This window comes from Durio zibethinus, chromosome 15 (genome assembly GCF_047325235.1).
Source record: "Durio zibethinus cultivar Kanyao isolate XHJ-2024 chromosome 15, ASM4732523v1, whole genome shotgun sequence".
NCBI classification, from domain to species: Eukaryota; Viridiplantae; Streptophyta; class Magnoliopsida; order Malvales; family Malvaceae; genus Durio; species Durio zibethinus.
Genome location: NC_143176.1, coordinates 6,096,661 through 6,117,367, shown reverse-complemented (window position 1 = coordinate 6,117,367; position 20,707 = coordinate 6,096,661). Strand labels below are relative to the sequence as shown.

The following is a 20,707-nucleotide window of genomic DNA, read 5'->3' as shown; positions in this document are numbered from 1 at the left end:
TACCGATGGAATAATTTCATGGATAAATTTTTGGAGCGTCTATAAAATTTTGGCACCATTCTTACAAATGAAAATTCTGTCGATAATAATGTAGACATGTATTTTATCGATGGCATTTCAATGAAAAAAAATACCATTAGTAAATAATTTTGGTCAAAAAATTATATATAAAAAAATTTAAATTAATAAATAAAATTTTATATTTTTAATTTTTATATAGATTTTTGGAATAAAATCCCCAACTCTTTTTCTTCACATTTATCTCCTTCACTCACGTTTCTCTTTTCCCACCGTTCACAGTTCCCTAACTCAATTAGACCGTCATCTCTCTTCTTTATCCTCAATTTCTCCTCCAACGGCCTTTCTTCTTTACTGTTCACCTCTACAACATAATTTGCGACTAAGAACATCTAAAAAACCAGCAATTGAGGAAGTTTCCAGTGAAACTATATATATTTTTAAACTAATGCTTCTTTTAATCTTTTTTAGAGTCACAAAAGCACTGAAGGAGAAGAAATGAGATCCATTGGTGATTGGCGGTGGGCATGATAGGTTGACAACCGCATCTTACTTGGCTCATGGCGGCCTGTCCGTTGCCGTGCTCAAGCAATACCTGTCTGTAGAAGCTTCAAGTGAATTTTTTTTTTGTTTTTAATTTTTGTTAATAATATGAGTTTTTGTATGGCATTGAAATTGAAAAAAGGAAGAATTAAAGAGACATGTTTGAATTTGTCAAAGCTGACAACGACGGCATTTACTGAAAGGCTGAACAATTCACAGAAAAGTAAAATTTTGAGGAAAATGAAATCTCTAATTTCTTTGATACTATGTGTGATGAATCATGCTCTCTTTAGAATGTCCACCTTATCTCAAATTTGTATTTCAACAAATCAGTCCGAACTTTGATGTTTTTTCTTGGTTTTGATTTAAAGGTAAAGTTGAAATTCATTTTAACTTTTTAAATTTTCCATCAAATATCTTTTCTATGCAATTTTAAACTTTGATTTGTGATGAACTAGAGCTAGTTAGAAAGTCGATTCAATTTGTTGAAACACCAAATCCTTCATTTTGAGATATAGTATGGAACAAAGGAAGTGAAACTGCATGCTTATTTTAAGCCAATAAATAACATATTTAAATTGACTATGTTCTTATTGAGGTTTGTTTGTAATAAATGAGTTAAGAATCTTTTGTTCTGTTTCTAATTAAGATCATGGCTATTTGAATTAATATGGTTAACTTCATTTAGTGTTAGCAATAAGCCATTTTGCAAATTTATGAACCATTGTCAAATGTGAGTTGGTGTTTTTCATAGTCTATGCTTTTTATTGAATTTAACATTTATTTCTAGTACTTAACTAATTCATCTATTGGTTCTTTGTCTTCACTTTTCTTGCAATTCATCTATTAACTAATGGCTTCTAAGGGACCAAGGTCAAGCTTGAGCATAAGACAAGAGCTAGGTGTCCAAAGGCAATCGTGTCTGAGCCTCTGAGGTTTTTATAGCTCTCTTTTGTGGTCTCTTATATTGTTATTGTTGTTGTTTGTGTCATCATGCATGAACATACATGCACATGCTTAACTTTAAAGAAGTTTAAAGGTGAAATCTTTGTAGAGACTTAATGTTTTTAAGAGTGAATTTATATTGAGTATTTGCTTAACTGTCATGAACTTTTTGCTGTAACTTTGTTTCTAAATTGCTTTTGGCTGGAAGCAATTAGTTGTTATTTTCGAATACAAGTGAGGTTTTTTTTTTTTTTTTTACTTCTGTGTTTTAAGTTCCATTAACAATTAATGTTTGAATCCATCTCCTAATAGTGAATAAAGATCAGTTTTATAAATGTTCTTCAAGAATTACCTACACATAAATGAATGTGAAAAGAAGACTTCCATATCCTAAACACTCGATAATGTGTAACAATTTGCTTGGCATTAGTGCTAACATGGTGCTTGTCCAAGATGAATTTTAGAAAATTAGTGCAAATTCCGCTTGGCATCATTTTATTTTGTTTCCAAGGCTATCATTTATCTTGGCCTTTTGTTTGCTTAATATGGTTTTGCAATATATCTTGTATTCATCCAGAAATTATGATTTTTTAGTTCGTTTAACTTGATTTTAATATTATTTTAATAAAGCTTCCAAATTTGTTATGGAAATAGATTGCTCTAGTCACGGAGCCCAAGGATAAGGAAGCAAGTACTATGTACAACCAAATTTTGGAGGTATGACCAACGGCCAATGTCAAGTTCAACTGCTTTGGTTGGAATTTTGTTTTGATAAATTTTTTATTAGCTTGATTTTGTAGACACCAATTTTGATTGATGTAATTTTGTTTATCATAATAATAATAATAATAATAATAATAATAATAATAATAATAATATATTATTATTATTATTATTATTATTATTGTTGTTGTTGTTGTTGTTGTTGTTGTTAGTCTTAAAAAAAAAACAAAAAGTCAAAAAAATCTATTGGTTTCAACTCTGACTGCTGAAATCAAGCTGCTAGAGTGATATTTTCTCCCTGACACTACCTAACTTGGCAGCATGAAATTTGGTGACCAAAAGTCATCGGATAGGCTCCCAAATTTTTCATAAAAAGATCCTAAAAGATCTAGGACTTAAATCCCAAAAACTCTATAAATAAAGCTAATTTTTACGAGAGAGAAAATAAGGGTAAGCCTAAGGAAAAACAAAAACACTTATAGTCCTCTTTGATAGAGGAACCAGCAGCAAACACAAAAAAAAATTTTCAAAAAAAAATCTCGAGAATGAAATCCTCGATTTGGGAGGTTCGAATTTTTTTTTTTTTGAGAAATCTAGTTTGTAAAGTGTGTTTAGAAAACAAAAAGTATCAATTTGGGATTTTTTAGGAATTTTTGAAAAAAATTTTTTGGGTCGTCGAAAATTGAAAAAGTTTAAATTTTTTTATGACCGTTGAATTTTTTGACCACTGGAAACTAAAAAATTGGTTGAAATCTAAGATTTTTGAAAATTTGATGCCAATTGAAGTTTTCTGCCACCAGTGCATAGCAACGACCGACTAAAAATTGGGTAATCACAACAGTTGACGAGAGGGACCGAATTTTTAGAAAGAGAAACTTTGCAGTAAAGAGAGTAGGGAAAGAAAAAAAAAAAAGCTGAAACAGACCTTTTATAGGCACTTCAAAATGACGTCATTTTAAACATCTGACCCGTGCTTGACCCAATCAGGATCTGAATGCCAACCTGATCTGTTTCGTAGGTTTTTCCTTTTCTTTTTCTTTTTGATTTTCTATTTTAATTTTGATTTTGATTTATTTTGTGTTGATTTTTATGTTTAATTTTTTATGATATTAGTATTATTATTATATTAATAATTCTTTTAGAAATAAATAAATAGAATAAAAATAAAAACTAAAATAAAATAAAGACCTAAAAATATAATATGCAAAAAAATTAATAATAATAACTATTTAAGGAAAATAAAATTTTATTACAAACAAAAATATTATTTAAATTTCACCAAAATATTGGGATAATTTAAAAAATAATTTTTGCTAAAAAATAATAATAAAATAAAATAAATGATAAATAAAATAAAAATGATAAATTGTTTAAATGAGTCTTTTAAATGTAATTCTTAAAGAAAGCCGATAGAGTTAAATTTTCTTTAATTATTGCAAGTAAAAATAATATTTTGGATTTCATCTTAGAGTTGGGATAATCCAAAATTATTTTTACTAAAACAAAGATTGATTTAAATAATGTAAAACAATAATGAAAAATAATAATAATTGATATTTTGAATATTTTTTTAAAAAATAAAAAATTGAAAGAGTTCGATTTTCTTTAATACAAACAAGACATTAATATTTAGATTTCACTAGTAAATCGAGATAATCTAAATTTTTTATAATAAAAATAATTAAATAATAAATAATAAAAATTTTAAAATAATCATAATAAAAATTAATTAATTAATTAATTCCCTTAACTATAAAAAAATAATTTTTATTTAGGACCTTGTTAAAAAGTTGAGATGATCATAAAATTTGTTCAAAATTTTTAGGATTTCACCAAAGAGTCGGGATAATCTTAAAATTTATTTAATAAATTTTGAGAACTCACCAAAGAGTCGGGATATTCCTAAAATCTTTTTTAAAACAAATAAATAAAATATCTTATGATGAGATTTCGAGAATTTTGTGAACGGTCAATTTTCTCGAAATATTTTCTAAATAGTAATTTTCTATAAATTTTAACAAAATGTTGGAGAATTTATAAAATACGAAATAATAATAATATTAATTTCACAACAAAGAAATATTTTTTAAAATAAATTTAGGAAATTAAACTTAAATAAAAAAGATCATATTATCAAAATTGTAAGATTACACATGTTTAACTGGTATCGTTATTCGAACAGGTGATGTGAGAGTGTTAATACCTTTTTCACTTGTAACCATACTCTCGGACCCAACCTTGATTTCACAAACCTAAACTTTTTTTAGTAAATCTTAATCAATTTTAAGATTTTTATTAAAAGATGATATTTTACGTGGCCAATCACACCCTATAAAAAGCTTGGTGGCAACTCCAAAAATTTTCAACCAAGTCTAGCGATCGATTCCTCTCGGATGAAAAATCGTTATGACAGATTTAGAGTTTATATGTTCTCTTGGTGATGCGACTAAAAAATGTTAATTGTTTTGTTTTATGATAAGGAAGTTAATGATCAAATATGATGGAAGAGCCACATTTAGAAGGTAGTCCTTGAAGTGAGCAGAATGTGGTTGCCAGTCTAACAATTGCTTCAACTCCAACAAGACCAGCATCCAACAAGCCCTTCTAGTCAATTGTTATTGCAAGTGGGAAAGCAATCAGTCTATGTTTGTAAACAGAGCCAATTGGTCCCTGATGATGTTGGGTGTAATTAGGAAGTGGGCTAATACCAAGACTAAGCTGCTCTCAAGGAATCCTGGACTCATGTTTGAACGTTGGAGTCAATGCATAGAAGATGAAACCTAGTCAAATTGAAAAAGCTTAAATCTGAATTTATGCTTACGCTCTTATAAATATTACTTGTATATTGTAGAAATATAGTTTAAAGAACATGGAGAAATGTAGGATGGAATAAGCAGGTAGAGATAAGTTATCGGATTCATTTATATTATCAATTTACTTTTCTTCATGTAGTTTTATCTCTAGTTCAATTTTTTATACAACTCTAGTCACTTATGAATGGAAATAGAATATTTTATCCAAAATTTTTTTTCTTCTATGTGATGTTGACATTAATATATTTATATTTTTATTCTTTAAAAAATTTCATGTACAATAATATGAATCCAAAAGAATAGGGTAATTTAGTTTTTAGTTAAAAAAATTTTAAACTCATAGAAATTTTGAAAAATGTTTAAACTTATTTAGAAAACTAAAGATTGATCAATCAAATCAATGCTCTATTTGTTTTGCAGAAAATGACTTCCAAAAAATGATTTTTTGAAAATGTCTACATTTTCTGAATTGAAAGAGATTTTTTATTGTTTGGATTAGTTAATGAAAAATATTTTTCGTTGTTTGATTGTATTCTAAAAAATATGTTTTTTTTTATAAATAATATTAATATAACTATTGAAATATTAAAAATTATTTATTATTAAAATATATTGAAATTATTTATTATTAAAATTATTAATATTAAAAAATAATTTTATTTTAATAATAATATTTAATATTAAAATATTATGTTAATATAAAAATAAGTAAAATAAAACTATTTACTATTCTTTATATTATTTATTAATATATTAATTTATTATTTATTAATATATTATTATAATATTTCTTAATTAAATTAATAATATTTATTATAATATTATATTAATAGTATATCATTTATTTATATAATATTATTTATTAATATAATATTATTTATAAGTAAAATTATGTTCAAAAGTATTGATAAATAGTTCTACTCATAAATAGTTTTTTTTTTTTTTGAAAAATGTCTTCCTTTTCAAATCCATAAAATAATTTTCAGAAAAACAACCTTATTTTCCATTAATTAAGAAGTCATTTTCTGTTGATTAGCCAGTTTTTTGCCAAAACAAACACCTGAAAGTGCAAAAATCATTTTTCAAAAGTTATTTTTTGCGAAACAAATGAAACCTAAAATGAAAAAAAAAGATTTAAACTTATATTTAAATTTTTATAAGTTTAAAAATATGATTGTTCAAATATATATAAGCTGTAGAAGGTAAACTCAAAGTTCGATAAATCAAATTAAAAAAATCAAATTTGATTTAAAAATTAAAACATCAATAATGAATGAAAATATAAGACTACATATACTTGATCATGTCAAGAAATGGATCTCTATTAGCCATCTTATTATGATCTTTTCATCTAATTAGTTTTCCCATTGCTTGCATTCCTCCCTAGTTTCTCAAACAAATTAAAAGAGAGCAAATTCTGATTCTAACAACACCACTAAGCATACAACACTAAAAATTATCTTCAATAAAATTAATTAAGCAGAAGAAGGTGACATGAGAGATTAGCTTAGGCTGATAGTCAAGAAAAAAAATCCATACAAAAATTTCAAGTTCTATTCTCTTTTAAAATAAAAATAAAAATTCAAAAAATATACTTTGGTTTTCTAAATTTAAAATTTTGCCAAGTTTTTATAAATTCAATTTTTTTAACAAAAAAAATCAAATTGTCCTATTTATCTTTTTTGAAGATTTATATTATCCTATGTGGAATTTTTTTACAATAAAATTTAAATATTTTCCATATCAACAACATAGAACAAGAAAAATTTGGATGAAATACTCTATTTTAATCCATAGATGATTAAATTACATAAAAATATAATAAAGTGATAAAATTGCACCAAAAAAAGTAAAACATATATATGGGATTCTAAGTTTTGACTTCTAATATCAAGATTAATTATTACTTAGACTGCTTATAAGCTTAACATAAATACACATACCATTTCAGTCCAACATTTTCCATCAACCTAGTTGTTTTTATTTGTTAGTATTCCAGTAAGTATTTAACTCAGTAAGATCCGCCATCTTTAAATAAAGCAACTTAGTTTTGACAAGCTGTTTTGAAAAAAAAAATCAATCTAATTGAATGAAATTAAGATGCATGGAATTCCTATGGCAATTCTTATGCCACAAAATAATATGTGATTTGTCTAAATGCCTAGAGGGAGGAAGAAATGTTATTCAACTGATATTCAGAATTGATGAATTTTCAAGTCACTTCTTACAGAAACGCAAAGATAATTAAAATGTGCGCATTGACGTTTTAAAAAATCCTTGTTTTCAAGTCTGCTAGTGGAAAGGACAACAAACTATATCCTTTTAGCTGATAAAAAAAAGACATAAATAAACAGGAATGCAGTCTTATGTACCCTCATAGAAATTTGCATTCTAATATGATCGCAATATTTGGCTGCAAGTCTATGAAGTTGGGACAAAGGTTTGTGAAATGCTGCAGCAAATTAGCAACTGCTTCATTCACTGGCATCTTCTGAAAGTCAAATTCATTTCTTCATCTCCCTCCTCTAAAAAGGTGTGTTTTCAACTTCCTTGCCAAGACCTCCACTCCATATCACTACCAATTGGCCATGTTGTTTGTTGAGCTCTAGTAGACTCTTCCACTATATATTCATCAATTGATCGGATTGCCTGCAAAACAAATTAAAGCATGGCATGTGAAGACCAAGAAGCATGTATAATTCAGTAAATTGAAATAATAACGCAACAAGGACCATTGAATGAAACCAATAGAACTGGGAATTAATATTACCAGCCAATTACATTTTCAATTTCATTCGGAATTAAAACAAACACACGGATGACATATTTCTATTGAAATCCATAACAAGTTCCCTTGAACAGACGAGATTAATATTGCATCATCGGTAGAGCTAAAAGACGAAATAAAAGCATGAAAAGTATAAAACAGATGAACCTCTCTGTTCATAAGCTTAATCCAAGTTTAGCTATACAAAAAGGCAGGGCAGCTTTTGATACTTTTATATTGAGAGTTAGGGAGCGTAGTGTACCTCTGTTTTGGCATGCCCAGATTGCTCTGAATCAACACTAAAGCTTGTGGTTATATTGGGACAACCTCTTACATATAAAAATTGCAAAGATGGGAATACGAAATGATAACCCACAGGGCTGAAGCTCACAAGGTTCGGTAGCCTTTCAAGATTTAAGGAGCCCAATTGAGGTAGCTGTATCACTTTCTCTTTTTCCTCGCTACTAATTGCCTCATCTCGTGATTCTTCAAATACTTGTTCTAATTTGGAGACTTTGTCAACAACTAGAATTTGTAGTTTTGGAAGGCCATGAGCAACACTCACCGGAAAGAGACATTTCAAGTTTTCACATGAATAAATGTGTATTTGAGTCAGATTAGGGAAGCGTATAGGTTGAAGATGATGACATTTTGATGAAGTTTGACCATCCTTTTCAATAATTTGCTCCAATGCCTGGCACTCACTTATCCATAAAGAGCTCAATTGTGGCAAATTCTGAGCGATGGTAGGTGATAAGATATATCTTAACCTTCCGCATCCAAAGACATGCAATTTAGTGAGGTTTTGAAAGTTGACAACTTGGATGGGATCTTTCCATGCCACCCGCAGTTCAGGTAGATCACCCAATATTAGTTCCTTCAAACTTGAAAGATTATATCCACCATCAAATAACTCTTCAAAATTAATGATGGTCAAATATTCCATGTTTGGTAATTTCTGTCCCAATTTAGGAACTATTATATTGCATGATTGCTTCCTTTCTCTCATATCCTTAAATTGTAGCACCTGTAATCATATCATTTAATTATTAATTCAAAAAATATAAAAAATAACTAAAAACTTATTTATTCTTTAATTTTAAATTTTATATAAAATTTTGATTTTAACAATCTTATCATTAAATTAAACATATTGCTTTAAAAGGTCCATTTAAACCGTGATTAAATGAAACGATCAATACAAGTAAATCTAATGTGAATTAAGTTTAAAATTTAAATTTCTTAAATTTTTTATTCTAATCAGTTAAAATTTAGAAAAATCCTTAATTTAGGACCATATCTCTTATAATTATTGTAGTAGAATTAACTAATTGTAATTTAGTATTCTGCAGGGTCCATCAAAAAATTATTTAGAAGCCACATTTTAACTGATGGCTACATAATTTTTAATTGTGATTGGTTAACTATAATGTTGTAACAAAAATAATTATAAATGAAATACTCTCAATTCATTAATTTAAGTCAAAGACAAATAATTTAATTAAAATGTAAAACAACAGTTTGAAAAAATGAATCCATGTGAAATGTTTAAAAACATAAAGTACTAGTACATACTACATAGGGCTTTTCAATATATCTAAGAAATAAAGTTTGTTCTAAGAATTATGGTTAAAGAAGTATATTTTCTTATATATGCGTTAAATATTTACAAAAATATTACTACTTTTAATTAATTTTTTTATTTGGTTTAATTTTCAACTCAAAACTAAATTATTAATTCAGTTTGGTTTGAAAAGTTTTTGGCGTTAAACTAAACTAAGCCAAATCACCTAGTTCAGCTTGGTTTTTCTGTTTTGACCAATTAAAGCTCACTCTACTCTCAATAGTGCTAAATGGTGATATTAATGGTTTTTAAGTTGATGGTGTTAATTATTTATGTTTTTATGAGAAGAAATAACAAATTTCTATGCTACCATGCTATTATTTCTGGACTCCCTGATATGCATGTCAGGGATAGGGAATCTTTAGAAAACCGAAATAATATTGTTCTGTAGCCTCTGTTATGCCAGCAATAGGAAATCCTTAGAAAACCGGAATCCAACAGGGAATACTTAGAAATCCCTTAGATCTTTTTGGATATTTCATTTGAGTGACTTGAAAAATAATGCATTGAGATAAGTGGGTTAATCAGACAGAAACTCATCATTAAGATATGAAACGCATTTTTTCAATGCATTTCATCAATACAAACGTAATTAAATAATTATTTATTAAATTATTTTTTATTGATTTAAATAATAAAACATTGATTTATTGGTAAAAAAAATTTCAGAAATTTGATGTTTTAAATTTAAATCTTATTATTTATGAATTTGGTTTAATTTTATGTTAATTTATCTTATATATAATTTATTGATTTTTTAAGTGAAATTTTAAATATAATTATAATTTCTTTTTTATTAATATTTTCATAAAAAATTATATACTTGCAATCGTAATTGGTAAAATCAAAACTAATTTTAATATTAAAAAATAGTTGATAAATAATGCTAAAAAGTATTAACAATATGTTTTTATGAGAAGAAATAACAAATTTATGATATTAATTATTTAAGGCCTTTTTGTATGAAATGAAATGACTATTTAGCATTTTATGCAATAATTAATTGAACTTAAAATGAAATCTCCTAGCTACATATTTCCTAAAAACTCAGTCTTCTAAAACATTAAAATAACTAAATGAGATAGATATAAACAACTCAAGAAACTAATTATAGTAAATTCCTAAAAATTGAAAACAAAAAGTAATAACATTTTTAGAATGGACAATTCCTACTTCAAATATAAAGAAAAAGACAACTAGAAAAGAAAATGTCAAAGAAAATTAAAGCAAATTACACCATATATCCATGATTTTTATGCAATATTTCATTTTCATTCATGATTTAATTAAAACTTAAAATTTTCATTCACGAAGTTTTTAAAATATTTCTAATTCATCAATTTCAACATCAACAGTTAAAATTTAACTAAATTTGTCATCTCAAAATATTGTTCGTGTGTGCGTATAACCATGTAAACATGCACATGATAAAGAGGTGGGAGTTTTTCTAACTTTTTAAATTGAAATTCTTGTCATATGCCCATCTATGTGACATTAAAATGGATTTATTCTGTTAATTTTTTTAATAACGATTGGTGTAATAGATAATTTTAAAATATTTTAAAAGGTGTAAATAAAAAAATTGAGTTTCATAAGATCGTGGATGAAAGTAAAATAATATTGCACAAAGCTTATGGATGCCTTATGCATTTTAATAGTGACAGCTATTTTAAAAGTCCACAATTGAAATTTTAATGATCAGTACTTTAAAGATTACATTCACATTAGTTTTACCCAAAGTGATACAAAATCTATCTTTTAAATATTATAGCACTTGAAAACTTTTTGGTCAGCAATTTATCAAGAAAAAAAATTTAGTCAACGACATCAATACTATGTAGTCAAATTATTTTACTTAGTGTTTGTTTCCAAAGATAAAAAAATTATAAAAAAGGTTTTTTTTAAGAAAAAAAGAATTCTCTCTCCCAATTTAAATGGATTAAGTTTCCATTCTTTTTCTTTCCGCTCTCTTCTCTATTCTTCCATTTTTTATATTCCTCCTACAAAGTATAGTTGAAAGAGTAAACACAAATAAATAGGCTTACCTGTATTTTAGCCGAAATGATAAAAGGAGTCAATCGTGGACACTCTGTCATTTTCAACTCTTGTAAAGATGGCAGCGTGAGTACAATGTCATTTCCATCCCTTCCTTTTAATTCAGGCAAACCACGCAATGAAACCTTATGCAGCTGTGGAAGACCTTCAGCCATTGAGATTGGAAAAGTATATTCCAATCGAGAGCAATCCCGAACCTTAAGTGTTGTCAATTTCTCCAAAATTTGACCATGCGACAATGAGGAAAGAGATGTCAAGTTATTGCAGCCACGTACATATACTTCCCTTAGACTTTGGAGATGGATGTTTGCCACTTCCGTTTTGGGAATTATTTCTTCCAATTCCAAGCAGTCGGATATGATCAGCTTTTCCAGTTGCCCAAGACTTTTAGCAACAGATGTTGGGAAGAGATATCTCAATTTATTGCAGTCGTGTATTGTTACAACCTTCAAACTTTGTAAGCTTACATGATGACTGGGTCCTTGTTGTATGCTCCTCAATTCAGCAATCTGAAATAGCACTTGCATCTCATCATAAATTCAATAGTGCTAAATGGTGATATTAAGGGTTTTTTAGTTCTTGGTATTAATTATTTAAGGCTTTTTTTATGAGAAGAAATGACTATTTAGCATTGTATGTAATAATTAATTGAACTTAAATGAAATCTCCTAGATATTTCCTAAAAACTCGATCTCCTATAACATTAAAATAACTAAATGAGATCAATTTAGACAACTCAAGAAACTAATTATAGTAATCTCCTAAAAATTGAAAACAAATAGTAATAACATATTTAGAATGGACAATAACTACTTCAAATATAAAGAAAAAGACAACTAGCAAAGAAAATGTAGATGGAAATTAGAGTAAATTACATCATGCATTTATGATTTTTGTACAATATTTCATTTCATTCATGGTTTTAATTAAAATTCATAATTTTTATTCACGAGTTTTAAAATTCAAATTCATCAATTTGAACAATCAATCATTAAATTTTGACTAAATTTATCATCTCAAAATATTTTGTGTGTGTGTGTGTATAATTATGTGAACTTGCCAATGATAAAAAGGTGGGAGTTTTTTAAACTTTTAAACTTGAAATTCATGTCATATGCACATCCATGTGACATTGAAAATGATATGTTCTATTAAAATTTTTAACCATGATTGGTGTAATAGATGAATTTAAAAGATTTTGAGAAGTTTTAAATGAAAAAATTGGGTTTTATAAGATCATGGATGAAAGTAAAATAATCTTAAACAAAGTTTATGGATGCCGGATGTATTTTAATAGTAACAGCTATCATAAAAGTCCATAGTTGATATTTTAATGATCATTACTTAAGTAAAGAGAAATAGATTCACATTAGTTTTATGCAAAGCGACACAAAATCTATCTTTTAAATATTGTAGCACTTGGAAACTTTTCGGTCACCAATTTATTAAGAAAAAATATTCAGTCAACGACCTTAACACTATGTAGTTAAATTATTTTACTTGCTTAGTGTTTGTTTCCAAAGATAAATTATAGAAAAAAATGATTAGAAGAAAATTTATAAAAAAGTTTTATCTAAGAAAAAAAAGAATTTTTTTCTCTCAATTCAAATGGATTAAGTTTCCTTCTTTTTTTTTTTCGCTCTCTTTCTGTTCTTCCACTCTTTCTATTCCTCCTACCAACATAGTTGAAAGAGTAAAACCACAAATAGATAGGGTTACCTGTATTTTAGCCAAAATGATAAATTGTGGACACTCTTTCATTTTCAACTCTTGTAAAGATGGCAGCGTCAGTACAATATCATTTCCATCCCTTCCTTTAAATTCAGGCAATCTTTTCAATGTAACCTTATTAAGCTGCGGAAGACCTTCAGCCATTGAGATTGGAAAAGTATATTCCAATCGAGAGCAATCCCTAATCTCAAGTGTAGTCAAACTCTCCAAACTTTGACCATGCGACAATGAGGAAAGAGATGTCAAGTTATTGCAGCCACTTACAAATACTTCCCTTAGACTTTGGAGATTGATGTTTGACACTTCTGTTTTGGGAATTATTTCTTCCAACTCCGAGCAGTCGTATATGTTCAGTGTTTCCAGTTGTCCAAGAATTTCAGCAACAGACGTTGGGAAGAGATATCTCAATTTATTGCAGTTCTGTATTGTTACAACCTTCAAACTTTGTAAGCTTACATGATGACGGGGTCCTTGTTGTATGCTCCTCAATTCAGCAATCTGAAATAGCACTTGCATCTCATCATAAATTCCATAAACAGTTATTAAAATTTGACAAAGTATATCATCTCCGAATCATGTGCATGTATGTCCATGTGAACGTTCATGTGATAAGAAGGTGTTCTTTGACTTTTTAGGTTAAAATTCATGTTATATGCACATCCATTAAACTTTTAACAATGATTAGAATAATAGATGAATTTAAAATATTTTAAAAGGTTGTGTTCCGTTAAATTTTTAACAATGATTGAAATAATAGATGAACTTAAAACATTTTAAAAAGTTCGTTCACAAAAAAATTGACTTTTATAGTATTGTAGATGAAAGTAAAATAATATTGCACAAAATTTATAGGGCAAAGTAAAATAAAAAAAGCTATCTTAAAATTCCACAACTGATCTTTAAATAATCACTGTTTAAGTAATGAAGAAGTAAGTCAAAGCAATACAAAGTCTATCTTTTAAATACTGTAGTTCTTAGACTTGAACCTTTCGAACACCAATTTATCAAGAAAAAAAAATTCTGTCGACAACATTAACACTATGTTTAATGTTTGGAAGAAAAATAAAGGGAGGGAAAAAGGGTGAGGAAAGCAAAAATAAATGATAGAAAAGAAAATTAATTTTCTTTTTTATTGTTTGGTACCAAAGATAAACAAAAAAAAAAGAAAAAAAAAAGGATTAGAAGAAAAATTATTAAAAAAATGATTTTATTAAGCATAAATGAATGGTTTTCTCCCAATTTAAAAGGATTAAATTTTGATCGATTTTTTTTTCTTTCCACTCTTTATTCTTCCACTCTTTTCCACTCCGTCCAACCAAGCATAGTTGCAAAAGTAAAAGAAAAAAATACAAATAAATAGGCTTACCTGTATTTTAGCCGAAATGATACAAGGAGTCAATTGTGGACAATCTTCCATGCACAACTCTTGTAAAGATGGCAGCGTGAGTACAATGTCATTTCCATCCCTTCCTTTCAATTCAGGCAATCTTTCCAATGTAACCTCATTCAGCTGCGGAAGACCTTCAGCCATTGAGATTGGAAAAGTATATTCCAATCGAGAGCAATCCCGAATAGTAAGTATTGTCAAATTCTCCAAACTTTGACCATGCGACAATGAGGAAAGAGATGTCAAGTTACTGCAGCCACTTACAAATACTGCCCATAGACTTTGGAGATTGATGTTTGACACTTCCGTTTTGGGAATTATTTCTTCCAATTCCAAGCAGTCGGTTATGTTTAGTGTTTCCAGTTGTCCAAGACTTTTAGCAACAGACGTTGGGAAGAGATATCTCAATTTATTGCAGTTGACTATTGTTACAACCTTCAAACTTTGTAAGCTTACATGATGACTGGGTCCTTGTTGTATGCTCCTCAATTCAGCAATCTGAAATAGCACTTGCATCTCATCACAAGATTTAACTTCCAACCTTTCAAGACTTTGTAGAATTGGAATTGCACATGTCATGTCCCTGCATTTATCTATCATCAAAGTTTTTAATTTTAGCAAAAACCCTTGCCGTTGATGACCACTGCACAGCTCTTCCAAACCACGCATCTTTGTTAAAGATAATTCTAACAAATTAGAGAATGCATTGGTTAGCACCTGCTGCTTTGTAGTATCAATGAGACATTTCATATGCTCGCAACTCTCAAGACTCAGAGAAGTCAGCTTACTGAATACCACTTGGCCCGACTCCAAGCTTGGAACGATATTTTGGCAGCCCACCACATTTTTCAGATTAAGAGATTCTGTATCCCCAAATAACTGCTTGCATGCCTCTATTACAGACCCCTCAATTTGTAAGGAGCTCGACAATGGGCTGATCTCAAAGTCCATCCTCCTTCCATAAAAATTAGAAAAGCCAAAGCCAACACGTACATAAAACCTTTGTAATTTATAGAACACAAAGTCTCTTGGCACATGTTCAGAGCAAACCTCTAAAGATAATATGATCAAGTTTGACAAGGAATTCAACTCTGATAGACTGGCAAAGCTTTCTTCTTTGACTGTGTTCTCAGTGGCCCATTTTAATAATTGACAACCATGCAAGTAGAGTTCTTCTAATTTGGACAATCTCCGTATTAACTGAGAAGGGATTCTCTGTAGTTTTACACAATATGCTAAATCCAACAATTTAAGATTATCCAAACCACCTATTTCCTCTGGCAATTCTTTGATATTAGAGCAACTAAATGAAAGAACCTCAAGTTTTTTCAACTTCCCTAGAACTAAGATGTCCAAAAGTTTGCAACCTTCCAAATGTAGAGTTCGAAGGTTCGGTTGAAACTGAAATGCATCTGGAGATACTAAACTACAATATTGCAAAACGCAAACTTTCATTGCTTTCATTCCTTCAAAGAATTCACTTGAAGTTATCATACTACCCCTTCCACCAAGTAAAAGAAATTGGAGATTTGGGCATACCAATCCTTTAGGAAGTTCAACCATCCGACTAGTGCTAATGGAGATTGCTACATAAGGCTCAAAACTTTCTTCCTCTGGCCTCATTTCAACAACCTCAGATTTTATCACAAAAGAAATCTCCTTTCTGTATGATGCTATCCACAAAGCAACATCACGAACCAGGTCATGCATTTTAACATGCCTTTCTCCACAATTTAACAACAAACAAGATTCCTTAAGGATGTCAATCGCTGCAAGCACTTCGCTCCTCACTTCTTCAATTGGTTCCACACCTTTATACAACTCTAGTCCCCATGCATATCTCACCAAGTCTTCTACATGAATCTCATAATCTTCAGGAAATAAGGAACACAACAAGAAACACATCTTGGTCTCCGTATCCTTCAGATAATCAAAACTTACTTCAAGACAAAGGTAAGCATTTTGTTGATAAATGTCTTCGATGTCACCCAATCTACGGTTTTTGAGTCTCCGATATGCTGCTTTCCACCTATGATGATTTTTTTCTTTCAGAGCACTTGCCAATGTAACTATAGCTATGGGCAAACCTTTACATTTTTTGATAATTTTAGTTGCCACGTTTTTAATAGCATCATCAGAAGAGTCGTTTAGACCTGCTTTGGTGGCAAATAAAATCCCAGCTTCATGATCATCCAGAAAACCTAGTTGTATTCTCCTTTGACATTGCATGGCAACACATACTTGTAGGCGGCGTGTTGTTAAAAGAATTTTGCAGCCTTTGTGATCCTCACCAATTGGAATTCCCATCACCTCCTTTAAGTCAATTTCTGCCCAAACATCATCAAGGATTATTAGAATCTTTTTCTCCTTCTGCTGTTTCAACCATAATTCTTGTACTGATCTTCTTCCTCGCTCATTCTTCATATCGAAATCTAAGTATTTTGCAATTTCATCTTGAATTGTTTCAAAGTTTGGCTTTTGAGATACAGTAGTAATCACAACTTTGTCAAACAGATTTAGTTTTTGGGCATGAGTTCCAACTTCACGCACTAGGGTTGTCTTGCCCACCCCTCCCATCCCCCACAATCCAATCATGCTAACATTGTCATCCTGTAGGGCCTCAATGATCTGATTGAAAGCAATATTTGAAGATTTAGAAACCATAAAACCCTTAGATGAAAGGAATTCTATGGTTGGAATTGTACTAGGAGAACAGTAGCCCACCCGTTCAGGTTGACCAAATTTGGTAATCTTCTCTAGAAGCTCACAAATAACAAGAGTGTTCTTTGTTGCTTTCTTGCTTAATCTATACCGCCAACTCCAATTAGGACACCAATTGAAACATCTCTTGTTTTGCTGCAATTCATTTTGTAGAGTTTCCATATCTGATAGGATTTTGTCCGCCTTTGATAGCGAGTCTCTGACATCATCTTCAATTCCTTGAAGTCGCCTTTCGGCATCCTCAATCTCATGTTGCAGCCGACCCCGTGCCATTATTAGTTCTTCTTTTCTTTCTTTGAGCTTTTCAACATTGTCATGAAAACGGCGAGTGTAATTAAGTTGATCTCCTACTGGCTTCGCCACCCAATCCACGAGCAATGTTCCCATGCAGTTAGAAATAGCAGACTCACAAAACCCACAAGCCATTCTTGACAAGCTCAACTTGAAGAAACTTCTGCCAAGGATAAAAATATTGGCTATGAGATAAATCATGGTGATGACACTATAAAGAAAATTAAAGAACAACAAAGGCAAACTCTCAAAACATACCAAGCAAGGTGAAGATAGTCCAAAGTGTAACAACCAACTACTTTTTCTTCACTTTTCAACCAAGTAACACTTTTTAAGTACGTAACAAGGTAAGGTGAAGACAATTCAAAGTATGAGAACCAAATGCCTTTCTTCAGCACTCCACTAAGCTGAAAAAATGAGATAAAAAACAATATTTTTAATAATTTATAAGAAAATATTACTCAGAAATATGAAATAAAAAAAATTAGTGTTGATATGATAAAAAACCAAAAAAATAGATCATACTACAACAAATTAAGCGACAATTTTAAAAATGATTAATTACAGGTTTGGTCAACCAATTTTAGTTGATTTTTTATTTTGGACACTGAACTATGAAAAATAATGATTTAGTCACCAACATTACAAATATTTGTTTCTTTGATCATCCAACCATTTAGGGTTAAATGTTGGATGCCGCTATTGCAAGAACATATCATCTACAATTATATTACCTATAATAATTGTAATATACAATTATCACAATACATAATTTTATATTATGTGAGGCACATCAAAATTTTATATAAATAACGCACTAACATAATTGGTGAACTTTACCTATATAATTTTATTATTGAGAACATATCAATTACAATTATTGTAAAATAATTAATCAATTAAAATTCAATATTTTTGTAAGGTTCACAAAAGAATATGTAAAACCGACACTTACACACTTATGATGAAACTTTATATAATTTTTTTTTATAATTGACTAAATGTAAAATTGTAATAAAAGAAATTTTAGATGATATGATTCTTTTTTATTGCGATTGAATAATTATAACATTAAAATAAAAAGAATAATAGGGTCACTGTCACGATTAGACTGAGATTCCCACAGGGCTTAAGCTCAATTGCCACATGGTTATTCCTACATGAAATTATTTAAAAAAAAAAAGGTCCTTTTCCAAAAAAATCAATTTTTTTCATTTTCCAACCTCTCTAGACTACCCTACCTCATTTAATAGCACCGCCATCGTTTTTCAAACTCCGAAGTCGGACCATCCTCTGCCACCGTATGCCTCTCGCCGGCACCGTTTTTGTTCCTCAAACTCACCCAAGTCTTCTCCTTGATCCTCCCTTTCCTTATATCAGATCAAATTTTGCTAAAAACTCCTAAAAAGTCCTAAATTTAAAACCAAACCCAAGACCTTAAAACTAGATACGCCACCCTCAACCACTTATCACCACCAGTGGAATCGTTTCCTCTCTTCTCTCCTCTCCTCTGGCTCTACCCCTTCACAACTAGAGAAGCTCCAATAACCCAAGATCAAAAGACCCTAGAACCCAAAACGGCTACCTGCATCCTCCTTTCTACTCCACTACAACCAATTTTTTTGTTGTTTTTTTAATATTGACAAAAAAAGTTAAATGAATTTCCAACCTTACCGCTTCCAGACAGAAATAATAGATCCGAAGCTTTCAAGAGAAAATTTGCTTGAAAAATAAATCCAATCTTTTTCAGATCTGATCTGCTTCACTGGAAAAATTGCAAAGTAGATAAAAAAAAATGTAAGAAACAAACTTTATTTGTACAAAGAGAAAGCAATGGAGAAGTTGTTGCATTTAACTCACTTGGTGCCTTCTAAATCTGCGAGGATTCATTCATGACGGATCAGTGAAAATAAAGAAAACAAATTTGAAGATTGGATTTTTTTTCTCTCCTTTTTTTTTTTGTATTTTTGAGATGAAAATGACAAACAAATTAGAAATTAAAGAGAAAGAAGATATTGAAGAGTAGCTCCTTTTTTTTTTTTTAAGTTACAAGGAAAGAAATGTAGAATCAAAGAAAATTCAACTGAAGTTTTTTCTTTTTTTTTCTCTTTTTGAGTTGAAGGAAAAGCCAACAGAGCAGAAATCAACCTTAGAACTCTTGGCCAAAAGAAAAAAGAAATCAAGCTCGCATTGAAATGATCAAAAAGCGTGGGAATTGAAAAGAGAACGTTCACTTATCTGCCTGCAAAATTCTAATACAAGAGATTAACAGAACACTCAGCTTCGGATAGCAGAAATGGGTTTCTGCCTTTCTTTTTTTTTTTTTTTGGAGGTTTTATGGGCAAAGGATTTGTTTCCAGATTAGTACGTAAAATGTAGAGAAGCAAGACTTATTTTTATGCAAGTCTTCTTCTTTTTCTTTTAATATTGTTGTTTCCTTATTAAATTCCATAGTGGCCGGCGAAAGCCATGACCCATGACTTTTTTCTTCTCGGGGTCTTCTATTTTTATTCTTCTTCTTTTATCTAAGTAATGGATGAAAGCCTGCCCAATTTTATTTTTATAATCGTAATGATCTTAATTCAAAACTATACTATATGAACATTTAGTTAATATGTCTGTATAATTATTTTATAAAACATGTACATCTAAAAAATAAAATAAGTGCATTTTTTATATTAAAATTATAAAAATAAATTTAATTTTTTATTAATTTAAATATAAATGTTTCTTTCCAATTATTTATTTTTATTATAATATCAAATAATAATTTTTTTATTAAAACATGATTTATAGTTCCTCCCTGTTTATGAAGTTATTGCTTTATCTTCTTTATTTCCGATTAATAGAATTCATAACCAATCCAAAGGAATTTTTCATTGCTTCTGCCCGTGTTCACTAATTAGTAATTAGATTAATTATCATGATTCATCATATAAAAAAATTATTAATATCAAAAAAAAAAATTGAATTATTAATACACTTCAGGCATATAATTGAGACATATTAAAAAGACATAAGTTACAAACAGCCCAAAAATACAATGAAGGTATAATCATAATTTTCATAGACTTGAAAATTTTATAATT

At 29.2% G+C, this 20,707-nt stretch overlaps 1 protein-coding gene across 2 annotated transcripts; it reads right to left on the bottom strand.

The window, feature by feature from the left end:
* Positions 1-7,193: 7,193 nt before the first annotated feature.
* Positions 7,194-20,047, bottom strand: LOC111295801 (disease resistance protein At4g27190-like). Of its 2 annotated transcripts, none has more exons than XM_089744493.1 (8): positions 19,479-20,047; positions 19,293-19,383; positions 17,877-18,025; positions 14,586-17,781; positions 13,208-13,717; positions 11,479-11,997; positions 8,072-8,836; positions 7,194-7,691 (listed from the first exon to the last, which is right to left on the bottom strand). In XM_089744493.1, exons 4-8 carry the CDS (start codon positions 17,751-17,753, stop codon positions 7,584-7,586), a joined length of 5,070 nt encoding a protein of 1,689 aa, XP_089600619.1. In that variant the 5' UTR covers positions 17,754-17,781; positions 17,877-18,025; positions 19,293-19,383; positions 19,479-20,047; the 3' UTR covers positions 7,194-7,583. The 2 variants fall into 2 exon arrangements, with proteins under 2 accessions (XP_089600619.1, XP_089600618.1); XM_089744492.1 differs by having other exon boundaries at positions 7,210-7,691; positions 18,860-19,383; positions 19,479-20,031.
* Positions 20,048-20,707: the final 660 nt, after the last annotated feature.

Coding starts and splice junctions, on each gene's coding strand:
- LOC111295801 (XM_089744493.1), bottom strand. CDS start 17,753: ATGGCTTGTGGGTTTTGTGAGTCTGCTATTTCTAACTGCATGGGAACA. Junction 13,718..14,585: donor TCATTTCGGCTAAAATACAG/GTAAGCCTATTT, acceptor GTGCTATTTCAG/ATTGCTGAATTGAGGAGCAT. Junction 7,692..8,071: donor CTGGGCATGCCAAAACAGAG/GTACACTACGCT, acceptor TTTGTTTTGCAG/GCAATCCGATCAATTGATGA.